Below are 13,176 nucleotides of genomic sequence, written 5' to 3'. Positions count from 1 at the left end.
AGAATTTGAACCGAGGTCTTCCAACAGGAATTTGGGCATCTAACTGCCACACCTTCTTGCAAGCAAAATGGTTATTTCCTAGTGACATTCTACAGGGACCAAACATACGGTGTAGAAGCACATGTTCTTCTTTCCTAGAGCTGAGGCTTCTGCCTGCTGAGGTGCTCAGACGCCCACCACCAGCTCTCCCTCGGGAACAGGGTAATGGGAACAGCACAGAGTGGGGAGCACAACCCAGAAACCCAAGCCCAGTGACCCCCGACTGCGCCTGGCCCTCCCCGGCTCTGGTCTGGCTCTGCAGGGTAGACAGAGCTGGGGGGAAGAGGCATTCACCATGGGGACGCTGTGCGGGCCTAACTGACCCTCGCAGCTCAGAGCCTAATGCCAAAGCCCCTGCAGTGACCTCTGCCCTGCTGTTGGCTCTCGCTCTTCCCCGTAAGCCATCGGCTCCAGGCGGTGCCATTCCGGCATCGGATGCCCACACAGACACCAAGCAGAGCGGTCACCCCCCATTACCCCATCCTGGGGGAACGAGCACTCTGGAGGTCTGAGGGTCCAACACCTCCAGCCCCTGACAGGACATCAGCCACGCTGTGTGGGAACTCTGCAGACAGGGAAACCGAGGCCCAGGGAGGGCAGAGGACTGGCTGATGCCCACCAGAGCTCTTCCCCAAAGCACTGCCCCAGAGACATGCCCTTCTGTGCCCAGACCTGAGCTTCTGTCCCCCCTCCAGTCTCTGCGTTAGTTGGTCCCTCTGCCCTAGAATGGCCAGGTCCACTTAAGTCAAAATGCCGCTAGACCTCCAGGGATGCAGCCCACGCGGGCAGGGCGCCTAGGAAGCCGTCCCACCAGTCAAGGTGTAAGCAGACTGACGCTCCTGCCAGGGGGACTCCGAGCACCTCCAGCTGGGGGGGCGCTGTGGCCTGTCCCTGGTGGGGTCAGGGGAGGCTTCCCGAGGGAGTGGCACTGAGTGAGCTCTGGAGACCAGCAGGGCAAAGCTGTAGACGCAGGGGGAAGAGCAGGTGCCAAGAGCTGAGGTGGGAGGAGTGGAATGTTCTGGAGACAGAGGCAGCCGGTGCCTCTGCTGCCCAGTGGAGGAGGTAGGCAGGACGAGGCCAGAGAGCGAGGTGTGCCAGCTCGAGGCCTCCCGCCCCCCTTACCCGCAGCCCTACCCAGGCCGGAGGCTGAGCCCTCGGCCTCTGGAGCCTCTCAGCCAGCAGACAGGAGCCGGGGCTGAGCAGCAGGCCCGACGCCACCTCCCAGCCTCAGTTTCCTCCACTGTAGGGAGGGTGCCAGCGTGCCCACCTGGCATAGCTGGCAGGGCCAGGCGCCTGCCAGCCTGGCTCTCAGCCCCTCTCCCTATGCACGTCAGGACCCAGCGCTACCCGAGGGGCTCGGGGGTCCACATCTCCACCACGCCTCCCCACAGCACCAGACGGACACCTCCCTGTGGCCCGTCCCTGACCCTCACCCTTGTCTTCTCCCTGCCACCCGAGCGGGAAGTCTGGGGCCTGGAAGGGCCTCCCAGGACCCCACAGGTTTACAGCCCTCTGGGTGTGGAGTCTTCAGCCTCAGGACCACAACCCAGGGGCCCAGGTGCATGGATTCAGGTTCAGGCGAAGGCAGCCTCGTTACAAGCAGGGTCTCTGGGGCCACTGCATAAATCACAGGTTCAATCCGAGGCCACGTTTGGACCGTCACTGTTGTCATTAAATATAAATCATGGATTTATTAAATAAGGCCCCCTCGCTCCCTCACCCTGGAGACAAAGCCCAGGGGGACAACAAATCACAAGTCAGAAAGTGGGGGGCATCCCTCCTGCCCCTACCAGAGATGGAGTGGCCCCCTCACCGTGGAAACTCCTCAGCCATCCCGCCAGCCTGCGCGCCTCCCCCAGGCCAAGGGCCTCAGTGAAGGGCCTGGAGGCAGCGACCCCGAGTCCCTGTGCCACCCCGGCTCATCCAGCTCTGTGCCATGCTGCGTTTCAAAGCCAGAGCTCAGGGCATTCCCAGGACCCTGCCCAGACCCCCAGGGCCACTGAGCACCACTGCCAATGGAAGCCAGGGACTGTCACTGCTTGGGGTGAGGAGGGGAGAGACCTGGCCAGCTAGGAAGCCAGCTGGACCACAAGAAAGCCACCAAGCATTCATTGCTACCAGTGCCACATGGTAGCAATGACATGTTTTATGACATTTCCGCTGTCTTCCCTCCATCTGAGCAAGCTCCGTGGGGGCAGGCATTCGTCTCCAGCATTGTGGTGTCCTAACCTCTCGGGGCATTTGCTGCCCACCCAGCTGCCCTATGAGGCTACCCCCCTCATCCCCAGGCCTGCTGTCAGCAGCACTTCACAGCTGGGGACAATGAGGCAGCACGAGGCAGGATCCCACCCTCAGATGAATGAGGGACCCTCCGCTGCACACTGGTTAAGAGAGGGACATCAGTGGTGTCTCACTGGGTCACTTACTCCATGACCATCCTCAGGACCCAGTCTGACCCGCAGAACCCTCAAGACACCCCTTTGCCCAGCTGCTCCCCTGCCTGGCCCGGTCCTCCTCACGCCCCTTCCCAATCCACTACTCCCTCTCTCCCCGGGCCTCAGCCTAGTTCCTGGGGCTCCTTCCTGGACTGGCCTCCTTGGCTCTCCTCTCCTGTCCTCCTGTTTCCCTGGCATCATTCCCAGACCAGGGTCTCCCCAGACCCTGGGTGTCCACCAGGCCAAGACAGAGGTGCAGTCAATGAGAGCTCTGCGTGGTGTCATCCCTGGCCCAGGGATCCTCAGAGGGGTGACATGGGCACAGACACACACCAACGTGGCCTGCTCTGTCCAAAGGCTGTGTTCTCCCATGTCACACGGGCAGGGCTTCCAGGGACCTCAGGCACAGTCACCTCCAACCTCCCAGCTGGGGAACTAGCCTCACCTACCCTGGGGCAGACACCTCGCAGCAGCCGGGCCAGGCCTCTAGGAGCAGGGAGCCTCAGACCCCAGCCTCCATACTGTCCAAATCCACCAACCTGGCCCCAAAAGACAGTCAGAGACAGTTGCCCAAATCCACCAAAAAATACAGCAGGCAGCCTCCAACCACAGGCCCTGGGCCCCCACGGAATGAGCACCACCCAGAGCCAGCGCCACGGGAGAGATGGTGCTCCTGGTGTCGGAGGCCCCCAGGCCCTGCACCCGCCGCCTCCCTAATAACAGCCTGCCTGTGCCCACCTTCAACAGAGGCCAGGGCCTGGGGGAAGGAAACCACGTGAGAAGGAGCCAGGTTCTCGTGATGGCTTTTCCAGTCTCCCTGAGGGACAGCAGCTGGGACCCCACATGAACACTCTGTCCAGAAACGGTGCCACCCCCACAGTGGAGGCTTGGGGCCTGTGTCCCCAGGGGTCATCGGATGCAGAGGTGGTCAGGAGGGCTTCCATGGGGACCCATGGCCCTCGCCCTCTGTGCTCTCCTCCACGAGGGCTCAGCTGGGCCCAGACCAGCCCAAAGACAGGAACCCAAGGTGCTGAGCAGAGAGGGACGGCGCTGTCTGCTGGGGTGGTCCCTCTGCAGACACCATGCTTAGCCCTGCAGAGGGGCAGGGGTGGGGGCCTGCGGTCAGGCAGCCCTGGTGCAAGGCCAGCATTGCCCGGGTGGGGCTGGGCGGGTCACCTCACCTGGGCCCCTGGTTCCTCATCAGGTAGGCCTGCAGCCCAGGGCCGATGGGAGGGGTAACAGGGGTAAAGAAACCCCGGGAGGGGTCCAGAGCAGGGGTAGGAGTTCATCCACCTCTTCCAGGTCCTCTGAGAGGAGCCAGGGAGGGACAGAGCCCAAGGGCAGTGTTTGGCGCTGGGGACAGGGTCTGGCTGGGAAAGTCAGACTGGCAGAACCCGCCAGCCCTTTGGGTAAGGCAGCTCTGCTTTCCCACAGCAGCACAACCGGATGGATGGCGGGAACCCCACGCCCAGACGCTGCCCCAGGACCTGTGGCCCAGCTGCCAGGCCTTTCAGTGTTGCCCAGCGAGGCCCGAAGCCTGGGATTCTATGACCAACTGCCCAGTTTTTAAATATTTGCAGAACGTGGTCCAGGTCAAACAGAGCAGGACTCAGAGCCAGCCCCAGCCCCCAAGCCACCCATCTGCGACTTCCCTCGGGCCCCCCAAGTCCCCCGCCCCGGTGCCCGCCCCCCTGCCGCCCACTTACATCTGCACGTGGGGCGGCTGGAAGCGGCCCTGGTTGATGTTGTAGAAGGTGAAGGCCTGCGTGGGGTTGGAGCTGTACTCGTCCACCTCGACCATGAGCCGGCTGTGCTGGTGCCGCCGCGCGGCCATCACGTGGGACTGGGAGAACGCCATGCCCAGGCCGCAGGGCAGGAGGGCCAGGGCCTCGGCCTTCAGGACACCGGCATCCCACCTAGAGCGCCACATGGACCTCCGCGGGCCACCGGGGCATCTCCCGCTGCCACCGCCGCCGCCGCCGCCGCCCGGCCCCCCGCCAGACCTGCAGACAGACTGAGGAGACGGAGCAGAACCGTGCGACAGTTAATCTGTTTGGGATTTGCTTTATTTAATGTCAGATGAAGATTTAGAAAGAGGGAGAGGGCGGGGGGAGAGGGAAAAAACACAGTCGTACGCCTCAAAAACTCATTACAAATCTTTCCAACTCAGCAGTTTGATGAATATACTTTGGTAAAAAGAAAAGGGAAGGGAGGGAAAGAAAACAAACAAGCCAGGGCTGGCAAGTCCGAACCTCCAGACCCCGCCAGCCACCGCAGGGCCCGGACAATGGCTGGTATTTTGTAAACAGGGAAGGGAAGTTTTACTTTCCACAATGAGGGGACAGGAAGGATTCCCCTGCGGCCACACCCCTCCCCTCAAACCCCCAAACCCACCCACCGGGCCCCACCTGGCAAGCCCCGACAGGTGGAGAAATTCCTTCCTCCCCGTCAGTTCTGCCTCTAGAGCCTTTAGCAGCTCGGCAGGCTGGGAAGGGATTTTCCCAGGGACAAGTGCCACTCACCTCCGCAGCACAGGGCTGTCGCAGGGTGAGGGATCACTTGAAAATAACCCTTCCTTCCCCCAGCCCAAGGCCCCACCACCCTCTGCCCATCCGATCACGGGAATCCTGAGGTTCCGTCAATCCTGGATTTCTCTGAAACAGCGGTTTGCAATGCTATGATTTCTAGATTTTTTTTCCTCTCCTTGGAAAACACAGTTTGCATTTATATTTACTGGGCTAAAAGGCCCCTCTGGCAGATTCCAGGTGGACTTCGGGGAGCCCGGTGAGACCCCTCCTACCCCGACACACCCAACGGTCTGGCCGATCCTGGGCACTCACACCACCGATTTCCCTCGTTTCTTTTCATAATTATAGATATTTTTAACTGCGTATGTAGGAGATGCTTTGAAGATTTTTTGTCATTGTTGTTTTTCAGGTTTTGGTCATTAAGACCCTCTGACAATTCCATTTACACTGTATTTAACCAAGGAGAAAATAATGTAATTTAAACTAGTCCTGGACAGTCGGATCCCAATCACGTTGAAGAAGGAAAAATCCCCCTTGCTTTGCGCTTGGTAGAAGAATCGACACACTCGGAAAACAAATTAGATAAGGAAAACAACAAAAATTAGAGACTGGAGAACATTTTAATTATGCGCAAAGGAAAAATGGGTTATTAATTTTTTTTTAAAAATCTCGGCCATCCTCATACAAGGTAAAAATGAAATGATGTTGTCCTCCCCCTCTCCAACCCAGCCCCCCAAAACCCACCCCAACTCACACCACCCCCTTCCCACTCAGGAAGTCCAGGAGAAAAAATAAATGTGTTTCCCCGATGAATTTACTCCTTCTCGTCGTCACTAATTGTCCCTAAGTGGACGTGTGCATTGAAGGCGGGGGAGCCAGGTCTCCTGACCATGGTGCTCACAGAGGCAGCCTGTGCCTGTCCGTCTGGAAATGCTGCCAGGCACCAAGAAGCTGGGGGAGAGGCCAAAGATGCCAGAAATGAGGAACCTCCTACTCTGAGCCAGTCCCACCTGGGTGTGATGGGGACTTGAGCCCCAGCATTGTGCTGGCTGGCTGTGTGCCTTGGGCCAACTTGATGACCTCGCTGAGCCTCAGCTTCCTGTTGTAGAAAATGGATTTGATAATAGTAATGCCACCATCCAAGGTGGGTGTGCCAGTTAAAGAGGAATTCAGCCAGACTCCTGAGCACAATGCCTGGCAGGCACCAATACCTGGCTAAAACTGGCTGGACGATTGTAATCACTCCTCAGTTCAGTTGGCTGCCTGGGCTCGGGGCCTGCTACGTGCCAGGGCTGCCCGGGTGCTGGGACACCCAGCACAGGGCTGTGGAGCGTGAGCCCTGGGGCTGGCTCAGCTGCAGAAAGCATCTGTCGGGGCCAGGAGCTTGAGTCTTCCTCAAATGCACGCCTGATGTGCTTGGCACGCCTCTCTGATGAGGACCCTTGACCACACGGCCCTGCGGGGCCTAGTCCACCCACACTCAGCCACCCAGGCCAGAACCCCGCGCACTAGTGCACCCCGTGGTCTTGGCAAAGAGTGCCGGGCTCTTGTTCCAAGCCACCCTCTGTGAGGCTCTCCACCTATGAGGCAGGTACCGTCCTAGCCCCTACTTTACAAGTGAGAAGGCACATGGCAGGAAAGGGAGCCTCTGGCCCTGCCTTGCCCAGCAAGTAGGTGGCAGAGCCGGGACCCAGTGCAGGCTGCCTGGCTCACCTGGGCCATCCTGCCCTCCTCTCAGCCAGCTAGAACCAATGTGCCCTTTTCTCACAGCAAGACATGGCCTTGACCAGGGCCCTCATTCCAGGGCCTGCGCAGAACCAGGATGTCCCCTGAGGGTAGGGCTGGGTCCCCTTCACTCACCCCTGTAGGTCACCAGCTCTGTGACCCTGAGCAACTGGCTTAACCCTCCAGAAGTTGCTTCCTCAACTACAAAATGAAGAGGACAACATTCCCTAACGGAGTCAAGAAGACTGAATGAGGTGGCATGTGTGTAAACAGCCTGTCACAGGGCCTGGCGTGTAGCAAGTGTTCAATAAAGGTCAGCCATTATTCTCACATAGGGTCACCCTAGAGCCCATCTCACATGCTGAACGAGTGAATGTCCAGATGGAGAGTGGATGGAGGATGGATGGAGGGATGAAGGAAAAGGAGGATGAATGGACAGGTGTGCGGAGGGACGGAGCTCGTCTGCTCAGCCTGTCCCTAGTGCCACCAAAGTCCTGGCAGAGGGTAGGGGTGCAGCCAGTTGTCTAAATCCCGAGGAGCCCTGGGCCCCTGCGCCTCACCTACCCCAGCAAGGGGGCCGGCCAGGCTGGACATATCCCTCGTGAAAGGCAAGACGGGGGACCCAGGGGACAGCGGCGGTGGCAGGGGCTCCGCACCAGAGGCCTCAGCCCGCAGGCAGGCGCGCGTGCCGTGCCGGGGCGCTGGCTCCGCAGTGAAACGCTGCGTTTCACATAAAGAGGGTTCGCAGTGGCCCTGCCTGGAGAAATCAGGGGGACGGGGAGCGCAGAGCCTTCTTTTAATGCCCATTTAATATTTATGGAGCCGCAGCAGCCGCCAGCCGCGAGCGCGCGTGCGGGGAGCCGCGCTTCCTCCGCCGCAGCCGTCCGCGGGGGACAGCAGCGTTTCCAAACAAACGGCTTTTAGCTGGGAAGCGTTTACACCTGGTCCGCGAAAGACCGCAGGCGAGCGCGGGGACGCTGAGGGACACCGCGGGGCTCCCGCCCTCCCGTCCAGCCCCGCGGAGTGACCTTGAGCAAGTCACACGCCCCGGTGCGCGACTGGCGCCTCCCGAGCGAGCGCGGTGGGGGAGGGCGAGGCGGGAGGACCGGCCTGGCAGGAACTAGGCACTTCCGTTCTCGGGATCACCGCCAGAGTGCTGCAGGCTGTCACCGCTCTCCCTGCCCAAAGGGTGTGACAAAACTAGGTCCTGCTGGAGGAAGATGATGGGGGACATAGGTCCATAAATACCCAGAAGGAGAGCCTGCAGGTGACAGTGTGCACATGGCAGACTGCAGGAGGATGGGGTGCCAAGTGACCAGGGTGTGACCTGCCAAAGGAAGTGACATCCCCTCATACACAAATGGTGAGAGGGACAGCAACAACCAGAGCCGGGAGGGAGCCACAACAGGGGGCGAGAGCAGTTTAAAGACTTCCTCCTGGGCTAGCCTTGCACCCCAGCCTCCATAAAGGCCCAGGAACCCCGATCTGGAGGCTCCCGGGCTCTCCTGTCCAGGCACCTGTTGAAAATCCCATTCATTTTCAGGGCTTGCTTTTCAAAAGTCTTATATTTTGCAAGCAGCTCTCCTCTCAGAGGCTTCCATTTGCTAGTCCTGAGGTGCCAGGAGTCCCATGGGGCCAGGCACTCAAACAAGAACCTGGGTGTTAGCCAAGACACAAGGCACAAGCAAGCATCAGGCGCCGACCGTCCGGAAGGACATCTAGGGAGGAGGTCTGGCCTTGCCCTCCCCTCTGACCACACTCCCCAACCTTCTCTGGGCTCTGCTGCTCCGGCCTCTCCATTGCCACAGCCACCCACACCAGCCTCCAGGAGGGTCCTGAAACTCATTCAGAGCGCGCCACTCCTCAGGCACACCCCAGTCCTTAGAGCACCTGCTGCCTGCAGAAAGCCCAGCCCTCAGGCCAGCCCAGGAGCCCACGTCAGCCCCAGCTGGACCACACGGGGCTCCCTGACACACCTGGAGTCCTGTTGGAGCCTCCACAGGTGCTGTTCCTCCTGCCTGGAGGACTCCTCCTGACACTCCTGCCCCTACAGCTGCCCTCTGGTTTCCAGGCTCATGCCCACTCAGACCCAAGGCAGCCCAGGGCCTTGAGACATCTTCTCTGACCTCCCCAGGTGGGATCAGAGCTCCGCCCAAACCCCTAGGGGTTCCTTTACAAACCTCCCAGCACAGGGCCTGCTTCTGTGTCTGAGCTGAATGAGCAGCCAAAGAACAAAGGGATATAGGAATGAGTGAGTGCGTGAGTGAGTGAGTGAATGAGTGAACGAGTGAATGAATGAGTGAATGAATGAATGAGTGAATGAGTGAATGAATGAATGAGTGAATGAGTGAATGAATGAATGAGTGAATGAGTGAATGAGTGAGTGAATGAATGAATGAGTGAATGAGTGAATGAGTGAATGAATGAATGAATGAGTGAATGAATGAATGAGTGAATGAGTGAGTGAATGAATGAGTGAGTGAATGAATGAGTGAGTGAATGAATGAGTGAGTGAGTGAGTCCCACAGCCCAGATTTGAAAAGCAGCTTGAACCTCCCTATCTGGATTTTTCATCTGCAAATTTTCAGATGTTAAAACATCCCTCCCCACCTGTCAGGAGATTAAGGGACATGGGATACAAAATCATTCAGCTGAGAGGCCATCACACAGTAGGTACTTTCTATTCTGCTCAGAAAGTTCTGATGAAACTCAGGAGCCCTGCAGGAGACCTGTGAGAATCCAGCAGAGGTTTCCAGATGGTCAGGCAGCCCCCAGCTCCCCTGCCAGAACCCCAGGTTTCCTGAGCCCCTCTTTCCTACCGGGAAGCCACCAGTTATTCTCCTTCCCAGGGTGCAGTGACTGGACACACCCAGCAGGACCTGCCTCTGCTCATCCTCTGGGCGCTGGGGAACACTGGAGAGCCCCTGAACATTCACTGCTCCTTTTCTGGGAGCCAAGTGACCCAGACCTGAGACCAGCCCTTGGGAGGCTCAGGGCCCTGCAGGAGCAGCCGAGCAGATCAAGGGACCGCTGGGACTCCCTTGTTAAGAAGCACGGTGTAAAGAAGTCTGTGGGCCCAGGGAAGACCCCACCCAGCTCCAAGGCTGTATATGCCAAAGGCCCCGAAAGGAGAGAGCTGAGAAGAGTCCTGACACGTGGACCAACTCGGCAGTGGATTTTTGCAGAAGAGCCACCTAGTTCATCCTCACGGTGAGGCCCACCCTGCACCAAGCACCTGTCTTGTCCTGCACACAGGACAGACCTGCTCTGCCGAGTGGCCTGAGGCAGCCACCTCTACCCAACACACACCCCTCAAAGTCAGCGAGGGTCAAGAGCAGTGGTGCCGGTGCCCTTGTTATCAGCACCTGCTCTGGCTCTCAGAAGTGTTCCCATTTGGAAAGTGAAGGTCACTCTCACCAGAGTCAAAGTGAGGCCATTCAAGCCACCACCACAAAGCCTCCCATCTCTCACTGGCCGTCTCTAACAATAACTGTGAGTGAGGGCGAAGCCTGTTGTCCTCAGGCCAGAACTCCAGAGAATGGACGTCCGCATGATGGGGACGACAGTCTGACGCAGCACAGAACCTCCAGAGCCTTCTCCCGGCTGCAGCGTTCCAAAGAGCCAGCACTGCGCAGGCCCTTCTCCAGGAGTTCAGCCCTGAGCAGGCGGCCAGCGGCCCCGGGCTGCACCCCTGCCCCAAGCAGGCCTGCACCCCTGCCCCAAGCACTGTTGATTGTCCTCAGGAAAAGCCAGCCCAGGGAAGGCTCTGCCTACCTACCAAGGCATTTGTTGCAATGTGGCAAAATGACATTAAAAACAAAAAAACAAAAAAAAACAAATCACAGCCCCCACCCCGGGCACATGCAGGAGATAACATTTAATGGATAAGTGCCACAGTGTGGGGTTGGGGAAGAATTCTTCCACCTGCCACCTTCCCCACAGTTTGAAAACCACTTTTAATTCTTATTTCCTTCCCTTGTTTTGCTTGTGCCTGGATATATGCAACTGATCAGTTGATGGTTGGAAATGTCATAAGGGGCAAAAATAAACAGATGAACCCAAAGGAAAGGAAAGAGGCAAATAGCTCAATGGGGAAAAATCAGACCCGGGCCCGCGAAGCCCTAGTAGGATCCGGCCCTCCATTTCTCCTCCCTCTGCTCCACCAGGGGTTTCCACGAAAAAGAAAATACTGACCAGAATCTGGGATTCGTGGCTCAGCTGAATGAGCCAATGAGCTGAGTAGATGAAGGACTCCACGAATACACTGAAAATTAGACCATATTCCTTGAAAAAGGATCAACCACAAGTGACTTTAAAGCATTTACCACTTAAAAACCTTTTAGCTGGGCCCATTTTGAATTATGACTACATGATTTTAAATTACACTTTCTAATTCCTCGCCCCCCACCCCCAGCAGTCGCAGCTACTCCATTTCCCAATTATGTACTTTTATTTCAGAATGATGAAGAGTGCTACTTACTGGATCATGTCCTGTCTGCCACAAATAGCTGCTCACTTATCCCCTTAATTTTAGATATGAATGCAGTTGGTTCACTGGGCTCATCTTCAAATTCTGAATATTCCCCGATCCCAGTGCACAGAACGAGGCCCGAGATGCAAAAGAAACCCGCAAAGCTCGGGCAGAGAAATCTGCTTGTAAACCCGGGCTCCACTCCATAAATTATTATAATTCTTGGTGCTTTCTATATCCATCTAGCAGATCAGCAATCACATAAATAATAGTGAGTGGACTGATTTTTTCTTCTGCAAAGTGCTATGTCCTAGTTTTCAAAATAAAGCTCTTGGAGATTCACGTATCTGTGGAGTTGCAAGGGGAAGCAGCTCAGATCCCGTTCACACACACACACAGGCATGCCGTACACAAAAGGGAACCAAGTGAATGTGGAAAAGTCGGCATCCTGCGTCCCCTCCCCACAGATCCACCCGCTCCTGCTCAGTGGCAGTGGGGGCTCAGGACTTGGGTGGCTAGGGAGGGGGAGAGGTAAGAGGGTCTGGCTCTCAGTATTCAAATAAAATGTGCCAAGAAAGTCAACGTGGATCTGCAGTTCTCGTGGAAATCTATTCAGCAGATTTCACCGGAGCACAATCAAGTTGGCTCTATGGTCATTCCACACTTCGATCTGCAGTTGGGGTTTGGCCATTTTTACGATCAGTTCAAGTGTATTTTTTGTGGTCATATGGGAATTTGCAATTGAGGATTCAACCTCCAAAGTGTGATCAATTAACTGATGTGCCTGAATAACAAACTCATTCCCCCACTGCACTGCACTGTGCACAGAGCCCAGGCAGCCGAAGCTGCGGGAGAGGGGAGGCGTCTGCGCTTCCTTGTGAAGAGGGAAAGGCAGGGTGTGGGGAAGGGCCTGCATTTCTCAGGTAGCCAGTGCAATCCGTTCTGCAGTCTTGCAGGCTGCAGAATGTGCAGAAAACACGGAAGAATGCACTGGAGGGGAGAAGCGAAGGCAGGCGCGGGACATTGGAGGGAAGCATCATTTTCTCCTGAAAGTGATGACATTAGCATGGGAGATGCCAAAGGCTTCATGTGCATCAACGCTGAGCCTCAGATCCCCAGAAGAAAGGCGCAAGACTGTGAAGATGAGCAATGGACAAGCTACCTGACAGACATCACCTTCAGATGTAGGTGGGGGCGAAAGGGAACCTGTTATGCCTGGCTCTGAACTGGACGCAGATCACCATCAACCAGAGGGAGATTTCTCCCTCTCGCCCTCCCTCCTTTCCTTCCTCCCACCTTTCCTTTCTTCTGTCTGTCCGTGCTTCCTTCCTTCTTTTTTTAACTGCAGCTGCTCCTATTTACGATGAATGACCAGGTTCCGACCTCAGGCTGGTCAAGCTCACATCCAAGAAAATTCCCTAAAGAATACTTTGCAGATAGGCATGGGAAGACCCAGGAGCATCTCAAGTCACTGTACAAGTTCAAAATTGGTATATGAATCTCAATTTGCCAAGTTTTTTTGTTTCATGAAATTGGGCTGCCTTGTCAGCCATAGATATTTTAAGTGGAAATAGAGCATAACTAAGTCTTATCTCATTATGGGGGGGAAATATTGTGCCGGCAGCAGATTGGTGGGGCCACAGCAAGCACCAGGAAGAATCACGCTGATCAAGACACTTCCCCCCCGACACCACCCCACAGAGGGGCCCCTTTTGACTTCCTTGTGTGTTTCTCTTTTCCCTGGGATTTTGCTTTGCACACTTTAGTCATCTCTTCAGATCCAAACCAATTTCAGTGGCCATCTGGAGCGGGTGTGAGCTGGCCGTTTCATTGTGGGGACAGGCACACACCAGGAACCGGGGTGCAGGGCACTGCCTTCCCAGCTCTCCTCCAGCCCCGAGTATAAGGGTACATCTCGCCCTGGAGAGCAAGGCGTCCAGGCCAGAAGAGCACCCCACAGCAGGCCTGTGCCTCTTCC

At 56.8% G+C, this 13,176-nt stretch overlaps 1 protein-coding gene across 1 annotated transcript in view; it reads right to left on the bottom strand.

Annotated features, from left to right (window-relative positions):
* The window catches only part of Mpped1 (metallophosphoesterase domain containing 1), a 56,403-nt gene extending 51,999 nt beyond the window's left edge, over positions 1-4,404 (bottom strand). Inside the window, exon 1 of the mRNA XM_076853364.2 lies at positions 4,181-4,404. Coding sequence (XP_076709479.1) covers positions 4,181-4,404 — 224 coding nt within the window. The remainder of the gene's footprint in view (positions 1-4,180) is intronic.
* Positions 4,405-13,176: the final 8,772 nt, after the last annotated feature.

The sequence above is a fragment of the Callospermophilus lateralis genome, chromosome 4, assembly GCF_048772815.1.
Source record: "Callospermophilus lateralis isolate mCalLat2 chromosome 4, mCalLat2.hap1, whole genome shotgun sequence".
Classification (NCBI taxonomy): Eukaryota; Metazoa; Chordata; class Mammalia; order Rodentia; family Sciuridae; genus Callospermophilus; species Callospermophilus lateralis.
The sequence above is the reverse complement of the archived record's forward strand: the minus strand, read 5'-3'. Positions and strand labels throughout refer to the sequence as shown.